At 36.9% G+C, this 15,914-nt stretch overlaps 1 protein-coding gene across 1 annotated transcript in view; it reads left to right on the top strand.

The window, feature by feature from the left end:
- ARMC3 (armadillo repeat containing 3) overlaps positions 1-15,914 on the top strand; it is a 114,308-nt gene that overhangs the window by 94,230 nt on the left and 4,164 nt on the right. The window contains exons 18-19 of the mRNA XM_031651932.1: positions 13,068-13,268; positions 15,300-15,462. Coding sequence (XP_031507792.1) covers positions 13,068-13,268; positions 15,300-15,462 — 364 coding nt within the window. The remainder of the gene's footprint in view (positions 1-13,067; positions 13,269-15,299; positions 15,463-15,914) is intronic.

Genomic DNA, 15,914 nt, shown 5'->3' with positions numbered 1-15,914 from the left:
AGCTGGTTGGGGTGGCGAATGCTGGTAATCCCAGCTACCTGGGAGGCTGAAGCAGGAGAATCTCTTGAGGCTGGGAGACAGTTTGCAGTGAACCAAGATTGCACTACTGCATTTCAGCCTGAGCAACAGAGAGAGACTTCGTCTCAAAAAACAAAACAAAACAAAACAAAACGAAACAGGTGCTTCACCTGCTTGGTCTGGCCTAGCCCCATTTTCTTGATTTCTTGACCCTCTGACACAGATGTTGTTTTAAGTTCCTTGTTCTCAAGAAGCAACAAAATAAAAGCTGCAATCAAAGCTACTGTTTAATCTTAATATTGTCCAATCCTTTTATAATGAACAAGGTGTATAAGAAAATCTGCCCTCAGAAAACACGCCAATGTCACGAAGAACAGTGTGGTAGATATTTAGATAAGGCAACAATTCTTTTTAATAATAAACAGAAGCATTTATTTACATATCACTGGTTAATTGACAAAATTCTGCGGGAAAAATAGAAATGAACTAGCAGCAGCATTGACCGCGAGTCGGGAATTAGAAACAGCATTGTCCTCGTTGGAACTCCACCTACTCAAAGTCCCACCCAGGCCTGTTCTGGAGACTTCTCTCATCACGCAAAAGAGCTAAAGTCCTTGGGCAGGGAAGCAGGTCTGTGGTCCCGGCTGGGGTTGTAGGACAGCCTCCCAACCCACACTGGAGTCACCAAACTGTGGGGAGTCTTGGAAACTTATGCTCTCATTTCATTCCTTTTTAGACCCTCTGCCCAAGGTCATGTTTGGCCATAGATGGTGCCTCTTGATCTGTCTCTGTGTGACTGTACGTCAGCCGAGAGCCTGTGTACTTTAAAACCAAAAAGGCATTTTTATGTCATCATTTATTAGACTTGCATCTTGATAATTATTAAGGAAAAACAGCTAAAACCAAAAACTGGAAAAGGGTAGGCTGCGTCCTGGCACAGCTGCGAAGTGAGGAGGCTGTGACTCCCCTGATCCCTGCATCTTCCCCTTCTAGATTTCCCTGAGTTCCTTGCAAAGCTGCTCTAGTGAGTGGCCGTGGACATCCTCCCCACTGCCTCCCAGAGGGCTGTCCAGCCTCACTGCCGGTTCTCCCAATGTGGGCTCTCAGTTAGCAGTGGAAAGTAGAGAAAGTAAGCCTTGCCGAGGCACAAATGATAGATAAGCCGTTATTTACCAGCCCAGAAGTATTTTAACAAAACGATGATTGCCTCCTTTGATACTGAAAATGTTCCAGTTTGTGTCAAGCTGTTTAGGGGTGTTTGGTGCAGAGTAAAAAGTGGGGTGCAGGTCATCAGGTCACACCAGCATCCCCTAGGGTGAGATGCAGAAAGTGAATAAAGACAGACATTCCATCTATAGTGTTAGAATATAATTTGTATAAAAGTAAAATCATAACTCTCATGTAAATATAAAATGAATACACAGCAAGGTTTATTTTAAAATTGATTTCTGTATACAATTCTATGAATTTTAACGAAAGTGGAGATTTATATAACCATCATCACAACCAGGATACAAAACAGTTCCACCACCCCAGATAATCCTAACCCCTGGTATTCTCTGTTTGTTCTCTGTTACTGTAGCTTTTCTGTTTTGCTTTGTTTTGTTTTTTTAGAGACAGGTTCTCACTTTGTAGAGTTCAGGCTGGAGTGCAGTGGCATGATCTTGGCTCACTGCAACCTCCACTCACTGCAGCTTCAACCTCCTGGACTCAAGTGATCCTCCCACCTCAGCCTCCCAAGTAGCTGGGACTACAGGTGTGCACCACCACACCCAGCTAATTTTTGTCAGGTTTCGCCATGTTGCCCAGGCTGGTCTGGAGCTCCTGAGCTCAAGCAGTTCGCCTGCCTCTGCCTCTCAAAGTGCTGTGATGACATGCGCAAGCCATCACCGCATAGCCACGCCTGTTCGTCTTTTTGAGAATGCCACATGAATAGGATCATACAGTGTGTAATCTTTGAGACTGGCCTTTCCACACAGTGTAATGCCTTTGAGATTCTTCTGAATTGTTTTGTGTATCAGTAGTTTATTTCAGAGTATTATTTCATTGTATGGGTATACCACGGTATATGTCCATGCACCTGTTAAAGGACAATTGAGTTGTTTCCAGTTTTTGTTGATTATGAATAGAGCTGTTATAAACATTCATGTGTGTGTGAATGTAAGGGTTTTATTGTTGTTGTTGTTGTTGTTTTGGTGGAGTCTCACTCTGTTGCGCAGGCTGGAGTGCAGTGGTGCGATCTTCTTGGCTCACTGCAACCTCCACCTCCTGGGTTCAGGCAATTCTCCTGCTTCAGCCTCCCGAATAGCTGGGATTATGGGCATGTGCCACCACACACAGCCAGTTTTAATTTCTCTAGGGTAAATACCTGGGAGTGGGATTTCTGGGTCATATAGTAACTGTATGTTCTACTTTATAAGTACTAGCAGACTTTTCCAGAGTAGCAAGAGCATTTTGCATTCTCACCGGCAATGTATGAGAACGCCAGGTGCTCCACATCCTTGCTGGCACTTGGGATTGTTAGTATTTATTTATCCATTCTAATATGTAAATAGGGATATCTCATCATGATCTTAATTTGCATTTCCCTAATAGCTAATGATGTTAACTTTTTTTTTCATGTGCTTATTTGCCATCTTTATATCCTCTTTGGTGAACTATCTGTTCGAGTATTTTGTCCTTTTTTTAAAATTGGGATTTTGTTTTTGCTTTTTCTCAACTGTTATTTTAGGTTCAGGGGGTACAGGTGCAGGTTTGCTACGTGGGTAAATTGTGTGTTGCTGAGTTTGGCATATGAATGATCCTGTCACCCAGGTAGCGAGCCCAATTCCAATAGGCAGGTTTTCAACCCTTCCCCACCTCTCAGCCTCCCCCACCTAGTAGCCCCCAGTGCCCTGGTGTCTGTTGTTCTCCTCTTTATGTCCATGTATACACAATGTTTAGCTCCCACTTATAACTGAGAACATATGGTATTTGGTTTTCTGTTCCTGCACTAATTCACTTAGGATAATGACCTCCAGCTGTATCTATGCTGCTGAAAAGGACATGATTTTATTCTTTTTTATGGCTGCATTTTATTCTATGGTGTATACATACCACATTGATGGACATCTAGGTTGATGCCATGTATTTGCTATTGTGAATAGTGCTGCAATGAACATAGGAGTACATGTGTCTTTTTAGTACAATGATTTATTTTCCTTTGGGTGTACACCCAGTAATGGGATGGCTGGGTCAAATGGTAGTTCTAAGTTCTTTGAAATCTCCAAACTTGTTTCCACAGTGGCTGAACTAATTTACAATCCCACCAACAGTGAATGAATGCTCCCTTTTCTCCACAACCTTGCCAACATCTGTTATTTTTTATTTTTTTAGAATTAGCCATTCTAACTGGTGTGAGATGGTATTCTCATTATGGTTTTGATTTGCATTTCTGTAATGATTAATGAATTTGCACGTTTTTTCATATATTTGTTGACCGCGTGTATGTCTTCTTTTAAGAAGTGTCTGTTCACGTCCTTTGCCCATTTTTAATGGGGTCATTCATTTTGTGCTTGTTGAATTGTTTAAGTTCTATATATATTCTGGATATTAGACCTTTGTTGGATGCATAGTTTGTGAATACCTTTCCCCATTCTGTAGGTTGCCTGTTTACTCTGTTGATAGTTTATTTTGCTGTGCCGAAGCTGTTTGTTTTTTTACTGTTCAGTCTTGAGCATTCTTTGTCTTATACATGAGTCTTCTGTTGACCATGTGGCTTGCAAATATTTTCTCCCACTCTGTACCTTGTCTTTTTATTTCTTTAGCAGTATCTTTCTCAAAGCAAAAGTTTTTAATTTTGATGAAGTCAAATTTGTCAAAATTTTCTTTTATAGATTGTGCTTTTGGTGTCATGTCTAAAAACTCCCTGCTTCTTGAAGAATGCCTTGAAAAAATATGTATATTTATATTTATATCTATAGAGTATTTACATATATATATATAGGCTAACCCTAGATCAAGAAGATTTCCTCCTTTGTTTTCTTCAAAATATTGGATGCTTTTAGGTTTTCTATTTAGGGCTAGCATTAATTTTGAGTTAATTTTTACATTAAATGTGAGGCTTATGTTGAAATTTACTTTGCATATGAATATATAATTGTTCCAGGAAGATTTGGTGAAAAGTGACATTTGTCTCTCTTGAATTATCTTTGTACCTTTGTCAAGAATCGCTTGATGACTTCCTGCAGATCAAGTTGACACAGACTAGTTTTTCTTTTCTCCTCCCTGCTTAATAGAACTATTAACCCTGGAAATAATGCAAGAGGCAAACAAAGGAGAACTCCAAAGGAAGCAAGAAGAAGGTGAACTGGCTGGAGACCCTATGACTGGGGGAAAAACACAGCAGCAGGGCATCTTATATTCCCTCATCTAACAGAAGGTCCCCCAGCCTAGCAACAGAAAGCAACTAGTAGTCATTTGACAACACTAGGCAAACTCAGTGCCAATAACAAGGGGGTTGATTGGAGCCCCACTAACGCTAGGAGTCTAAAGTAAGCAAACGTCTCTTCTGACAGCCAGAGACCCCTTCCCTTTTCCCTCTGTCCACTCCTAGACCTACCAAGACCTATCAAGGCAGCTGGGAAGCAGTAGCAAGAGGGACCCAGACACAGCAAGTGTACCTGAGGGCCTGAGACTTGCTTCTCCCACCCAGAGATACTGGAGTGGCCAGAAGGGACCTGCTCAGCCCAGGATGTGGCCAGCCTGGGAAGCTGCTTTGTCCCAATAAGCGTGAGACTCTCTCCCACTGAGAAACATTGGGCAGGTGGGTGGAACCTGCAAGAAAGACCTAAGCACAATAAGTACCCTGGCACAGGACACTCCTTTGTCCCCATGGCGTTGAGGCTACCTTCCCTCATCAAGAGACATGGAGTGGGGGATGACAGTAGGGAGACATCTTGCCACAAAGGTCCTCTCCATCTTACACAGGCTGGGGGAAACCAGCCACAACTGCTAGGGAAGCCTCTGGGTCCTTGTAGCCCTGAAATACCTATCCTTCACAAAGAGTCCCAGAATGGGGAAAACCCTTGTGTTCCTTCAGATAACACCAGGAAGGACCAGTGGGAGTCCCAGCAGCCTAGTTAAACCAAGCAGAAAAACACATACATTCACTGAAAGTGTCTGAAAATTAAAGTGTCATTGGAATCACTGCCTACAAATGTAGTCCGGGACGTCCATGCAGAACTCCAGGGAGACTGCTTGCTAAAATAAATAAATAGACCCAGAGTTTCCCAATATAATGGACAACATATCCAGATTATGACCAAAAAAAGATCTATCATATCAGGAACCAATAAAATCACAATACCAATGAAATGACAATCAGTTAATGCCAGCATGAAGGTAAATCAGATGTTGGAATTATCTGACCTGAATTTTAAAGCAGTCATCATGAATATGCTTCAACAATCCATTACAAATCTTCTTGAAATAACTGAAAAAATAGAAAATTTCAGCAACAAAAGTAGCAGTTATAAAAAAGGAACCAAATAGAAATTATAGAACTGAAAAATATAATAACAAATAAAAAATCTCACTGGAAGGACACAATAATAAAGTGGAGATGACAGATGATAGAATCAGCTAACTTGAGGACAGAGCAGTAGAATTCACTCAACCTGTATAACCAAGAGAAAAATTAACTGGCAAAAAAAATGAACAACACCTCAGGGACTTATGGGACAATAATAAAAGATCCAACATTCATATCATTGCAGTTCCAGAAGGAGAGGAGAGAGGGTAGGACTGAAAGAGTATTCAAATAGGTAACGATTGAAAACTCCCCACATTTGGTGAAAGATATAAACTTTTGATTAAAGAAGAGAAGATTCCAAATAGGATAAATCCAAAGAAGTCAACACTAAGTTTATTATAATTAAACTTCTGAAATCAAAAGACAAAAATCTCTTGAAAGCAGCCAAAGAAAAACTATGCATTTCTTGTAGGAAAACACCAATTCAAGTGACAGTGGCTTTCTTATTTGAAACTATAGAAGCCAGGTGGAAGTGGCATATTTTTCAAGTGCTGAAAGAAAAGAACTGTCAACCACAAGTATCTGGTGAAACTATTCTTCAGCAATGAAGAAGGCAAATAAAGCCCTCCTCAGGTAAATGAAAACTAAACAACTTACAGTTAGCAGGCCTATCCTAACAGATTAGCTAAAGAATGTTCTTCAAACAGAAAGGAAATGATGAAAGAACCCAGAAGGATCAGGAAGAAAGAAGAAAAAAAAAAAAATATATATATATATATATAGTATATATATACACACACACATATATATACACACACATATATATATATATCTCCATGCAGTAGACGATCCATTTCCTCATGAGTTTTATAAGTCACATTTGATGATTGAAACAAAATGTATAACATCTGATACTCAAGACAATGATATTTTAAAGTAAAGGAAGTAAAGACACCTGAAAGGAAGTGAGGCTTCTATACTTTACTTGAAGCAGTAAAATGTGGATACCAGTACACTGTGATAAGCTATATTTGTATATTGTAATATCTACTGTAACCACTAAAAAACCTATACAAAAAGCTACGCTCAAAAAACCATAAATAAGTCAAGATGGAATCCTAAAAACAATGTTCAAGTAACACACAAGAAGGCAAGAAAAGAAGAGCAGAGGAATAAAAACCAATCAAAAGACAGATTGGCAGAGTGGATAAGAAGTTATGATCCAGCTATATGCTGTTTAAAGAAACTCACTTCAAATTCATTTGACGTAGGTAGGTTGAAAGTAAAAGGATGGACAGGAGTGGGTTTTAAAATATCTTATGAATTAGACTACAGAGCAAAGAAAATTACTAGAGATAAAGAGGGACATTATATTAATGATCAAATGAATTAATCTATGAGGAAGACATAATGATCTAATGTGTGTGAACCAAACAACAAAGCCTCAAAATAAATGAAACAAAAAAAACCTGATAGCACTAAAAGGAGAATTTGACAAGTTCACAATTATATTTGGGACTTCAACACTGCCCCCGACCCCCAGCAACTGGTAGAACTTCTAAGTGAAAAATTTGCAAGGATATAGAAGATTTGAGCAACAGCAGCAACCAACAAGATCTCATTGACATATGTAGAACACTCCAACAATAACAGCAGAATACATATTTCATTAAAAGTGCATGTGAAAATTCACAAATATCCTGAGCCATACAAAAAACCTCAGGAAATTTTAAAAACTTGAAATTATACATAATATGTGCAATAATCATGATAGAATCAGACTAGAAATTAATAACAAATACAACAAGAAAATCTCTAAACACGAAAATTGAATGATGCACTTCTCAATAATCCATGGGACACAAAAGGACATCTAAAAAAAAATTAAGAACATAGGACTGAAAGAAAATTAAAGCATATCAAAATTTGTGGGGCCCACTTAAAGGACTGTTGAGAGGAAAATCTATTGTACTAAATGCTTACGTTAGAAACAAAAAGAGGTCTCAAATCAATAATCTCAGCTTCTACCTCAAGAAACTAGAAAAAGGAGAGCAAAACACTCCCAACACAAACAGAAAGAAGGAAATAATGAAAGTCAGAAATCAATGACATTTAAAACAGAAACAATAGAGAAAATCAATGAAATAAAAATCTGGTTCTTTAGAAAGTTAAATAACGTGGGTAAACCTCTGCAAAGATGACAATTAAAGAGAGGGGACACAAATTGCCAAAGCCAGGAATGAAAGAAGGAATTATTACTACAACTCCTCAACACACAATAAAGGATTATAAAGAAATGCTACAAGCAACTTAGTTCAGCAACTTAGATATAATGGATGGACCAATTATTTATCAAAAATTACAAACTACCCAAACTCACCAAAGATGAAATAGATAACAGCCCTGCAACTATTAAATAAATTTAATTCATTAAAATTTTTTCAAAAAAGAAATCTCTTGATCCAGATAGTTTCATTGGCAAATTTCACCAAACATTTAAAGAATTAACATCAATTCTACACATTTTTTTCAGAAATAGGAAAATAGAGGACACTTCTCAGCTCACGAGAATCTAATGCCAATCTATTTGCATTAGGTTACTCTAATGCCAATACCAGACAAGGACATTACAAGAAAATTACAGATCAATATTCCTCATGAACGTAGATCCCTAAATCCTGTATGAAATATTAGCAAATCAAATTCAGCAGTAGATACAAAGAATAATTTATCTGAGCAACTTGAGGGCTTTATCCTAGGAATGCAAGCCTGTGTCATGCTTGTCAATCAACGTAATCCATCATATTAGCAGTATAAAGAAGAAAAACCAACTTATATTAACTGATGCAGAAAAAGCATTTGGCAAAATTAAACATCTACTTATGATGTTGATATGATAAAAATAAAAATAAAAATATAACTGTTGAAAATAGGAATAAAAGGGAATTGCCTCAACTTGATAAAAGGCATCTACAAACTAATTTACGGATCACATCATACTTAATGGTAAAAGACTGCAAAGATCATGAACAAGACAAAATATCATCTGTTTTTACCACCCCCCCGCCCCGGTTCAACATTGTATTGGAATTCCTAGACATTGCAATAAGGCAATTTTTAAAAGTTACACAGATTGGAAAGTGTGGGAGAAAAAAAAAAAACCTGTCTGTATTTGCAGACAACATGATTGTCTAAATAGAAAATCCTTAAGAAATCCACTTAAAAAAAAACTCTTGGAACTAATAATGAGTTCAGTAATATATCAGAATATCAGGTCAATACAGTCAACATACAAAAATCAATCATGTTTCTATATGCTAGCAATGAACAATTGAAAACAAAACATTTTGTAAATATTTTAAATAGCTTTCAGAAATGAAATATGAAATAAAAATGAAATATGAAATAAAAATGAAAGTGAAACAAAACATGTCTAAGACTTGTATATTGAAACTACAAAAATACTCACAAAACCAATCAAAGAATCACTAAGTGAAGAGACATACCATGCTCAAATGTTGGAAAATGCGAAATAGCAAAAATGTCGATTTTTCCCCAGTTGCTCTAAAGATTTGATGCAATTCCATCAAAATTCTAGCAGGATATTTTGTAGATATAGACAAGCTGATTCTAAAACTTTTATGGAAAGGTAAATAAACTATGATAGCCAAAATAATTTTGAAAAAGGATCATAAAGTTGAAATAATCACTACCCGATGTTAAGACTTACTATAAAGCTACAATAACCAAGATCATGTGGTATTGGTGAAGGGACAGACAGATCAATGAACAGAATACAGCCTAGAAAAAGGTGACAAAAGTAAGGCCAAGGAAGTTTTTAACTGAAATGTTTGTGAGGTAATAACATGCTGTTACAAGAAGTAATATAGCGCAATTCCAGGTACCCTAATTATACAATTGTGAAAACTATAGAACAATATCATAATTAGGATATTGACATTGATACAATCCAATCATTTTATTCAAGTTTATTTTTCTTCTACATGTGTGTATTTAGTTTTATACAATTTAATCACATGTGTAGGTTTATGCCTTTACTAGCACAGTTAAGATAATGAATAGTTTCATCACCACGTGGACCCTCAAGTCGCATTGCCCCAGTAGCATTTGTTAAAAAGGCCATCCTTCTTCCATTGAATTGCTTTTGCACCTTTGTCAAAAATCAGTTGAGCATATTGTTTTGATTTCTATTTCTGGGTCTTCAGTTCTGTTATATGCATCCATATGTCTATCCCTCTACTAGTATCACTCTGTCTGAATTACTGTAGCTATATAGTAAGCCTTACTATCAAGTACAGTGATTCTTCCCACTTTATTTTTGTCAAGATTGATGTAGCTATCCTAAAACCTGTGCCTTTTCATATAAATTCTAGAATAAGATTGTCTATTATATGTCTAGAAAAAACCGCTGGGATATTGATAGGAATTGCATTAAAACCAGAGATCATTTTGGGGGAGAACTGACATCTTTAATAGTTACATCTTCAAATCCATGAACACAGTATGTCTCATCATTTATCTAAGTCTTTGATTGCTTTCCTTAGCATTTTTAATATTCAGCACACAGATCATGTAGGAATTCAACATGTTTTGCAAAGTTTATCTGTAAGTATTTTATTTGGAGCAATTGTAAATGCTTCAGTTTTTTGGTTTTAATTTTGATTTGCACATGTTCCTTGTTACTTACTATATGAAACACAATTGGTTTTTGTTGTTGATCTTATATTCTGACCCTTTGATGAAGTCATTTATAGTAGTTTGGTTTTTTTTGGAGAATTCCTTGGGAGTTTCCACATAGACAGTCATGTCATCTGCTTTGTATTTAGTTTTCAATAGTTTTATTTTGATGTATTTGAGAGTAGACTTCTTTGGGTTTACTTTATTGGCATTCACTGAAATTCCTGACTGTGTAGATTTGTTTTCAACCAAATTGAGGGAGCCATCTCAGCCTTTCCTTCTTAATTCAATGTGTTTTTTCTATACTGTACCCTTTCTCTTCTCTGTCTGGGACTTGATGACACCAATCTTAGACCTTTTTAACTGTGCCACAGGTCCCTGAGTGTCTGTCAATTATTTTTTTCAATCTTTTGTTTTCTATACAGGTATGGTGGCTCAAACATGTAATCCCAGCATTTTGGGAGGCCAAGGCAGGAGTTTCAATTGAGCCCAGAAGTTAGAGACAAGCCTGGGCAACATAGTGAGACCCTGTCTTTAAAAAAAAATAAAAAACAAAATTAGCTGAGCATGGTGGCACACACCTGTACTTCCAGCTACTCAGGAGGCTGAGGTGGGAGGATCACTTGAGCACTGTAAGTTTGAGGCTGTAGTGAGAAGTGGTGGCAGTCAGTGCACCCCCAGCCTGGGCAACAGGTGAAACCCTGTCTCAAACAACAACAACAACAACAACAATTTTGTTCTCTGTGTTGTTCAGATTGGATGATTTTTATTGTTCTATCTTCAAGTTCATTGGCTAGTTCCTCCTTTATCTTCATTATGTTATTAAACCCATTTAGGGAGTTACGTTCGTTTAAACTTTTGATTACATATTTCTCAGTTCCAAAATTATATTTTTATGTCTTCTATTTATTTTTAAGATTTTTAAACTTCTATTCATTTCAAGAGTATTTGACCTTACTTCTTGAAGCATTTTTAAAGTCTGTGTAGTCAACATCTGTGTCATCTAGGCAGTGGTGTCTATTGATTGTCTTTTCCTATGAGTTGAGATTTTCTTGGTTCTTCATATAATGAGTAATTTTAGATTATAATAAGTTATAAGTCCTATGTGTCTTATTTATGGGTTGCATTTACACGCCAAGAATATTCCTTTTGGGTGTATTTTAGCAGTCAATTGACTAAGTTGAGTTCAGGCTTCCAATTCCAATCAGGCTCTTGTGGATTGTCATTCCCATGTCAGTTCAATTTTCAAAGTCTTTGCAGTGCTATTTGGATTGGTTCTGCATGTATGCCAACCAGTATCCACTTTGGGACTTGGATGGCAGTCTATCCCATAGTTCAGTTTTCAGAGTCTGTGTATGTGCTGTTGAGGGCCAAGCCATGTATGCACAACTCAGGATAAGCCTAGGAATTTATAAATAATTTTATGGGGTTACTTTTCTGAGCTCCTTCTTTTCCATAATCTTCCTTGCCTTTTCTGATTCTTTAAGGGCTTCCCTTTAGGTCCTCCAGCCAGAAAACTTTATTTACCTTCATCTACTGCACTCTTGCCATGACTGCACCCATAATTACAGCCAAATAGCAGAAGGTCTGAGAGATTATAAGCAATTTTAGGCTCTTACAGGATCCCAGTGCCACCAGTGCCACCGCTGTCACAGGATTCCTTATGGGCTTAGAATGCACAAGAATGAAGAAAAATTAGAAAGAACAAAAATTAAAACTGGGGCTTCCTTTATTCTCTCTTTTTCTGTCTCTCTTTTTCTTCTTTCTTTTTCAATCTTCTTGAGCCTTTTCTGTCTGTGCTGATGTTCACTTCCAGTTACTGGGCTAAGTTTAGTTCAGCATGGGGAATTGTGGAATTCAATAGAAGGATAAACTGTAACCTTTGAGAGTATCTTTTCCATTGGACAGAAATTATTTGCATCTCTACATGTAAAAAATATACATGTTAACTAGTAATTCTCTAAGGCCAGAACTTTTAATTAAAATTTCATTTTTATTAAGTGCTAAACTAAGTACATTTCTCTAGATAAACCTTGGATGAGTCTTTGTTCTTGTACATCATGGAGATTACATGCCATTCTTATTTTGTGGGTTTTTTTTTTTTTTTTTTTTGCTTTATTTCCTTGTTTTGAATAATTTTTCTTGAAAATAGCAATCCATATTATTCCTGCAGAGGATCTTAACTGAAGTAAAAGATGATATAGTTGGCTTAGATTCTCTGAAGAGGCAACCTAATTGTTTCCAATTCAATAACTATGTATTACATACCTACTACATTGTGCCAGACACCTTGCTAGGCAATTGTGCAGAAGACCAATATATGATTTTCATAATATATATCAATCACACAATGTTCTCTTGAAAGTTCGTTTGTTCTGCATAATAGAGACTCTGTGAAATTCTCCAACTGTCATTGAAAATGAAAATTTGAAAACTTTATGTGTGTATAAAATACAGTCATTCCTCAGTATCGATGGGGAATTGGTTTCATGAAGCCCTATAGATACCAAAATCCATGCATACTCTAGACCCACAGTCAGCTCTGTGGAACCCACGTATATGAAAAGTCAGCTCTCTGCATCTGTGGGTTTTACTTAGCACAAATACTGTATTTTCAGTCACATTTGGTTGTGGAATGCAGAACCCAGGGATAAGAAGGGCCAACAGTATTTACTGAAAAAAATCCACATATGAGTGATCCACACAGTTCAATCTCGTGTTGCTCAAGGGGTCACTGTACCTTATTTCTGTGATGCTCTTCTCAGAAATGCAAGAGCATTTGTTTGTTTGTTTGTTTAGCAGAAGATGTGATCTTGATTGCCCTTGTTTACTTTCAAAGGAAAGGCAGAGGAAAAAAAGAAGAGGAAAAAGTGAAAGAGGAGGAAGAGGTTATGGCGGTACTAAAATTTGTGGGTGAAGGAAGCTCTGACAAAGAATGGTGTCCTCCCTCCGACCCTGATTTCTCTATGTACGTGTATGAGGTTACCAAATCAATACTGCCCATAACCAATATTAAGGAGCAGATTGAGGTTCTTGCAAAGTAAGTTGTCTATGTATATATGTGTTTTTAATTTCGAAAAAAATTTAGTGACATATACGTTTTAGCCATGTTTTAGACAAATATACCATAAATTAAATTGAAGCTTACAGCACTCTGACTCTGACACAGAAACACAATGAATTGGAAAAGTCCTCAATTTCTATTTAGGTCATATGTTCACTAAGAATCAGAGATAGGAGCTGGAAATTGCTTTGAGAAAAATGCCTGTCATTTTCTTCAGCGAACCCATGAAAAACATCTTTCAATATGATCCTGCAGAAGTTATGAATCAAAAGTTTAAAAATTAAATCATCCCTCAGGTGGATGGGGTGTTCATAAGTTAAATGAATCCTACTGTGAATTATTTGTAAACTGATAAATTTTCTAATACAAATGTCCAATGTCTCTTTTTCTGATCTGTTTCTGATCTTTCGTGTTTCATGTTTCTCTAAGTGGGGTGTGAGCATTCTAAACAATGGCTGCTTAGGCAGGCTCAGGGCTCTGTATAAGCCAGTGAAGTTGTCTTCTTCATTAGAGTGTTTAATTACACCAGGTAAAGGCTGGAAATTGACTCAGTAGCTGTAAGGGGTTAGGAATCACCAGAAGTGAGGACAGGCTTCGTGACTGACACCACTCAGTAGGTAAGCTGCTGGCTTGTGCAACAGCTGCGGTCTCCATGGGAGCTTGCATCTCCTCCAAATAGCAGTGAGTTGCTATCATGAAACCTGGATGTGACAACTGCAAGTAACACAGCTGCCAGATCATTGCCTTTTTGTCAGTCAGAACTGGAAGAGAACATTTTTGGCTACTAAAGTGTTCCTGATGTCCTTGAGAAGTGATGGCTCAAGCGGAACTCTGTCTTGGCTTATGTGAACATTTGTCGAATCTCCTCATGCTTTGTTTCTATCAGTAACACTTTTCATCATTCTCAAATAATTGTCTTTTCTTAACCTGAGCCCACACCAACATAAAGAGAGAGGCAGAGATATGTCCCCATGGCTCTGGTTCCTTGGCATTCACTAGAGTACCCCTGGCTTGGTGGAACTGCAGTCAGTTCAACAGCTTTCTCCCCAACTCTTTCTCTCTCTCTCTCTTTTTTTTTCTTTTTTTAAATCATTGTTCTTCTGTGCTTGGTTTTTCATGCAGCAAGAGGAATTTCTTTAAAATTCGCAATTTGGGCCAGGCACACTAGCTCATGCTTGTAATCCCAGTGCTTTGGGAGGCCGAGATGGGAGGATTTATTGAAGCCAGGAGTTTGAGACCAGCCTGGGCAACATAGTGAGACTCTCATCTCTCTTTATAAATACAAATTAAAATAAAAATTGCAATTCTGCCCTTACTCCAAGAATGTAGTGGTCTTCATAGACAAAGGGTATTGCAGGTGTGTTTACTGACTTCTTCAGTGAGAGCCTAATATTAGGAGAAATACACAGGCAAAGTATACCACATTTATCCTGCCCTGCCCGCAGAGCTGTGACTTTATTTTTCTTTTTGCCTCGTCCTCTTCTTCCTTGCTCCTCTGACTTCAGTGTTAAGTCATACCATGTCTTTCTCTAAATTAAAATAAATTTTAAAAGAAAACATAAAAATATAAAACTTGAAAATGTTCATAAATCTAATGGGAAAATTTTCTGAGTTTAAATTCCTTGAAAGAAGAACCATATGTTAGTTCAACTCCTTCTTTGGATTTCAGATTAAAACATTTAAATATACTTTTCAAGAGTAAGATAAAATTTTAAAACTGCATTGATATTTAGTGTTATATTGATTTTATCTTTCTATAAGTATTAGAAAAAATTAGCACTCACTTTCTCCTTCAAATTGAATGAAATTGCTAGAATTTCAGTTTATATATGATGGTTTGCATACAGTAAGCATGCTAACCTACTTATGGTAAGTACTTTCTCAAAAATAAAGCACAATGAAAATCACCGCAAATGTCATTTTTACATGTATATTTACATGTAATTACACTCAAAGCATCCTGAGTTATTGAAATTGACTGATTTGATCTCAATGTAATTGACACAGGTATGTGGCAGAAAAAATGGGTGGTAAGATTATAAAAGAGAAAATACCTGATTTCAGCTGGGAACTTCACATAAGTGAACTAAAATTTCAACTTAAATCCAATGTCATACCGATTGGACATGTCAAAAAAGGAATCTTCTACCATCGAGCTTTGCTTTTCAAGGTGTGTAAGGTATTTTGCCTCATTTGCCGTTAAGTAAAAATGCTTTGTCTTTATCATATTGGAGTAGGCCAGTTGCTAACATTTAACTGAATATTATTAATTCTACCATTTAGATTTATTTATATCTGGCATATATGTGTATATATACATATATACAAGCATACACATACATATATACGAATATATATATGCATACACACACATACCTGCCTATATATTCACCAGACTACTAGAAGCATATTTATTCAGTAGTGACCATACACCTACTATGGCAAGGGCCTCTGCTAGGGCCTGAGAGTACAGAGATACTAAAATGACAGTCCCTGCACTCAAGAGGTACCTAAACCAGACTTGCAGCTTCCAAAGTAAAGTCAGGGAAAATTCCAGAGAAAGAACTGATATATAACCCAAGTACGAGAGGCTGCATAGGGTTTCATCAAGTAAAGAAGGAA

Source organism: Papio anubis, chromosome 11, assembly GCF_008728515.1.
Source record: "Papio anubis isolate 15944 chromosome 11, Panubis1.0, whole genome shotgun sequence".
Lineage (NCBI taxonomy): Eukaryota > Metazoa > Chordata > Mammalia > Primates > Cercopithecidae > Papio > Papio anubis.
The sequence above is the reverse complement of the archived record's forward strand: the minus strand, read 5'-3'. Positions and strand labels throughout refer to the sequence as shown.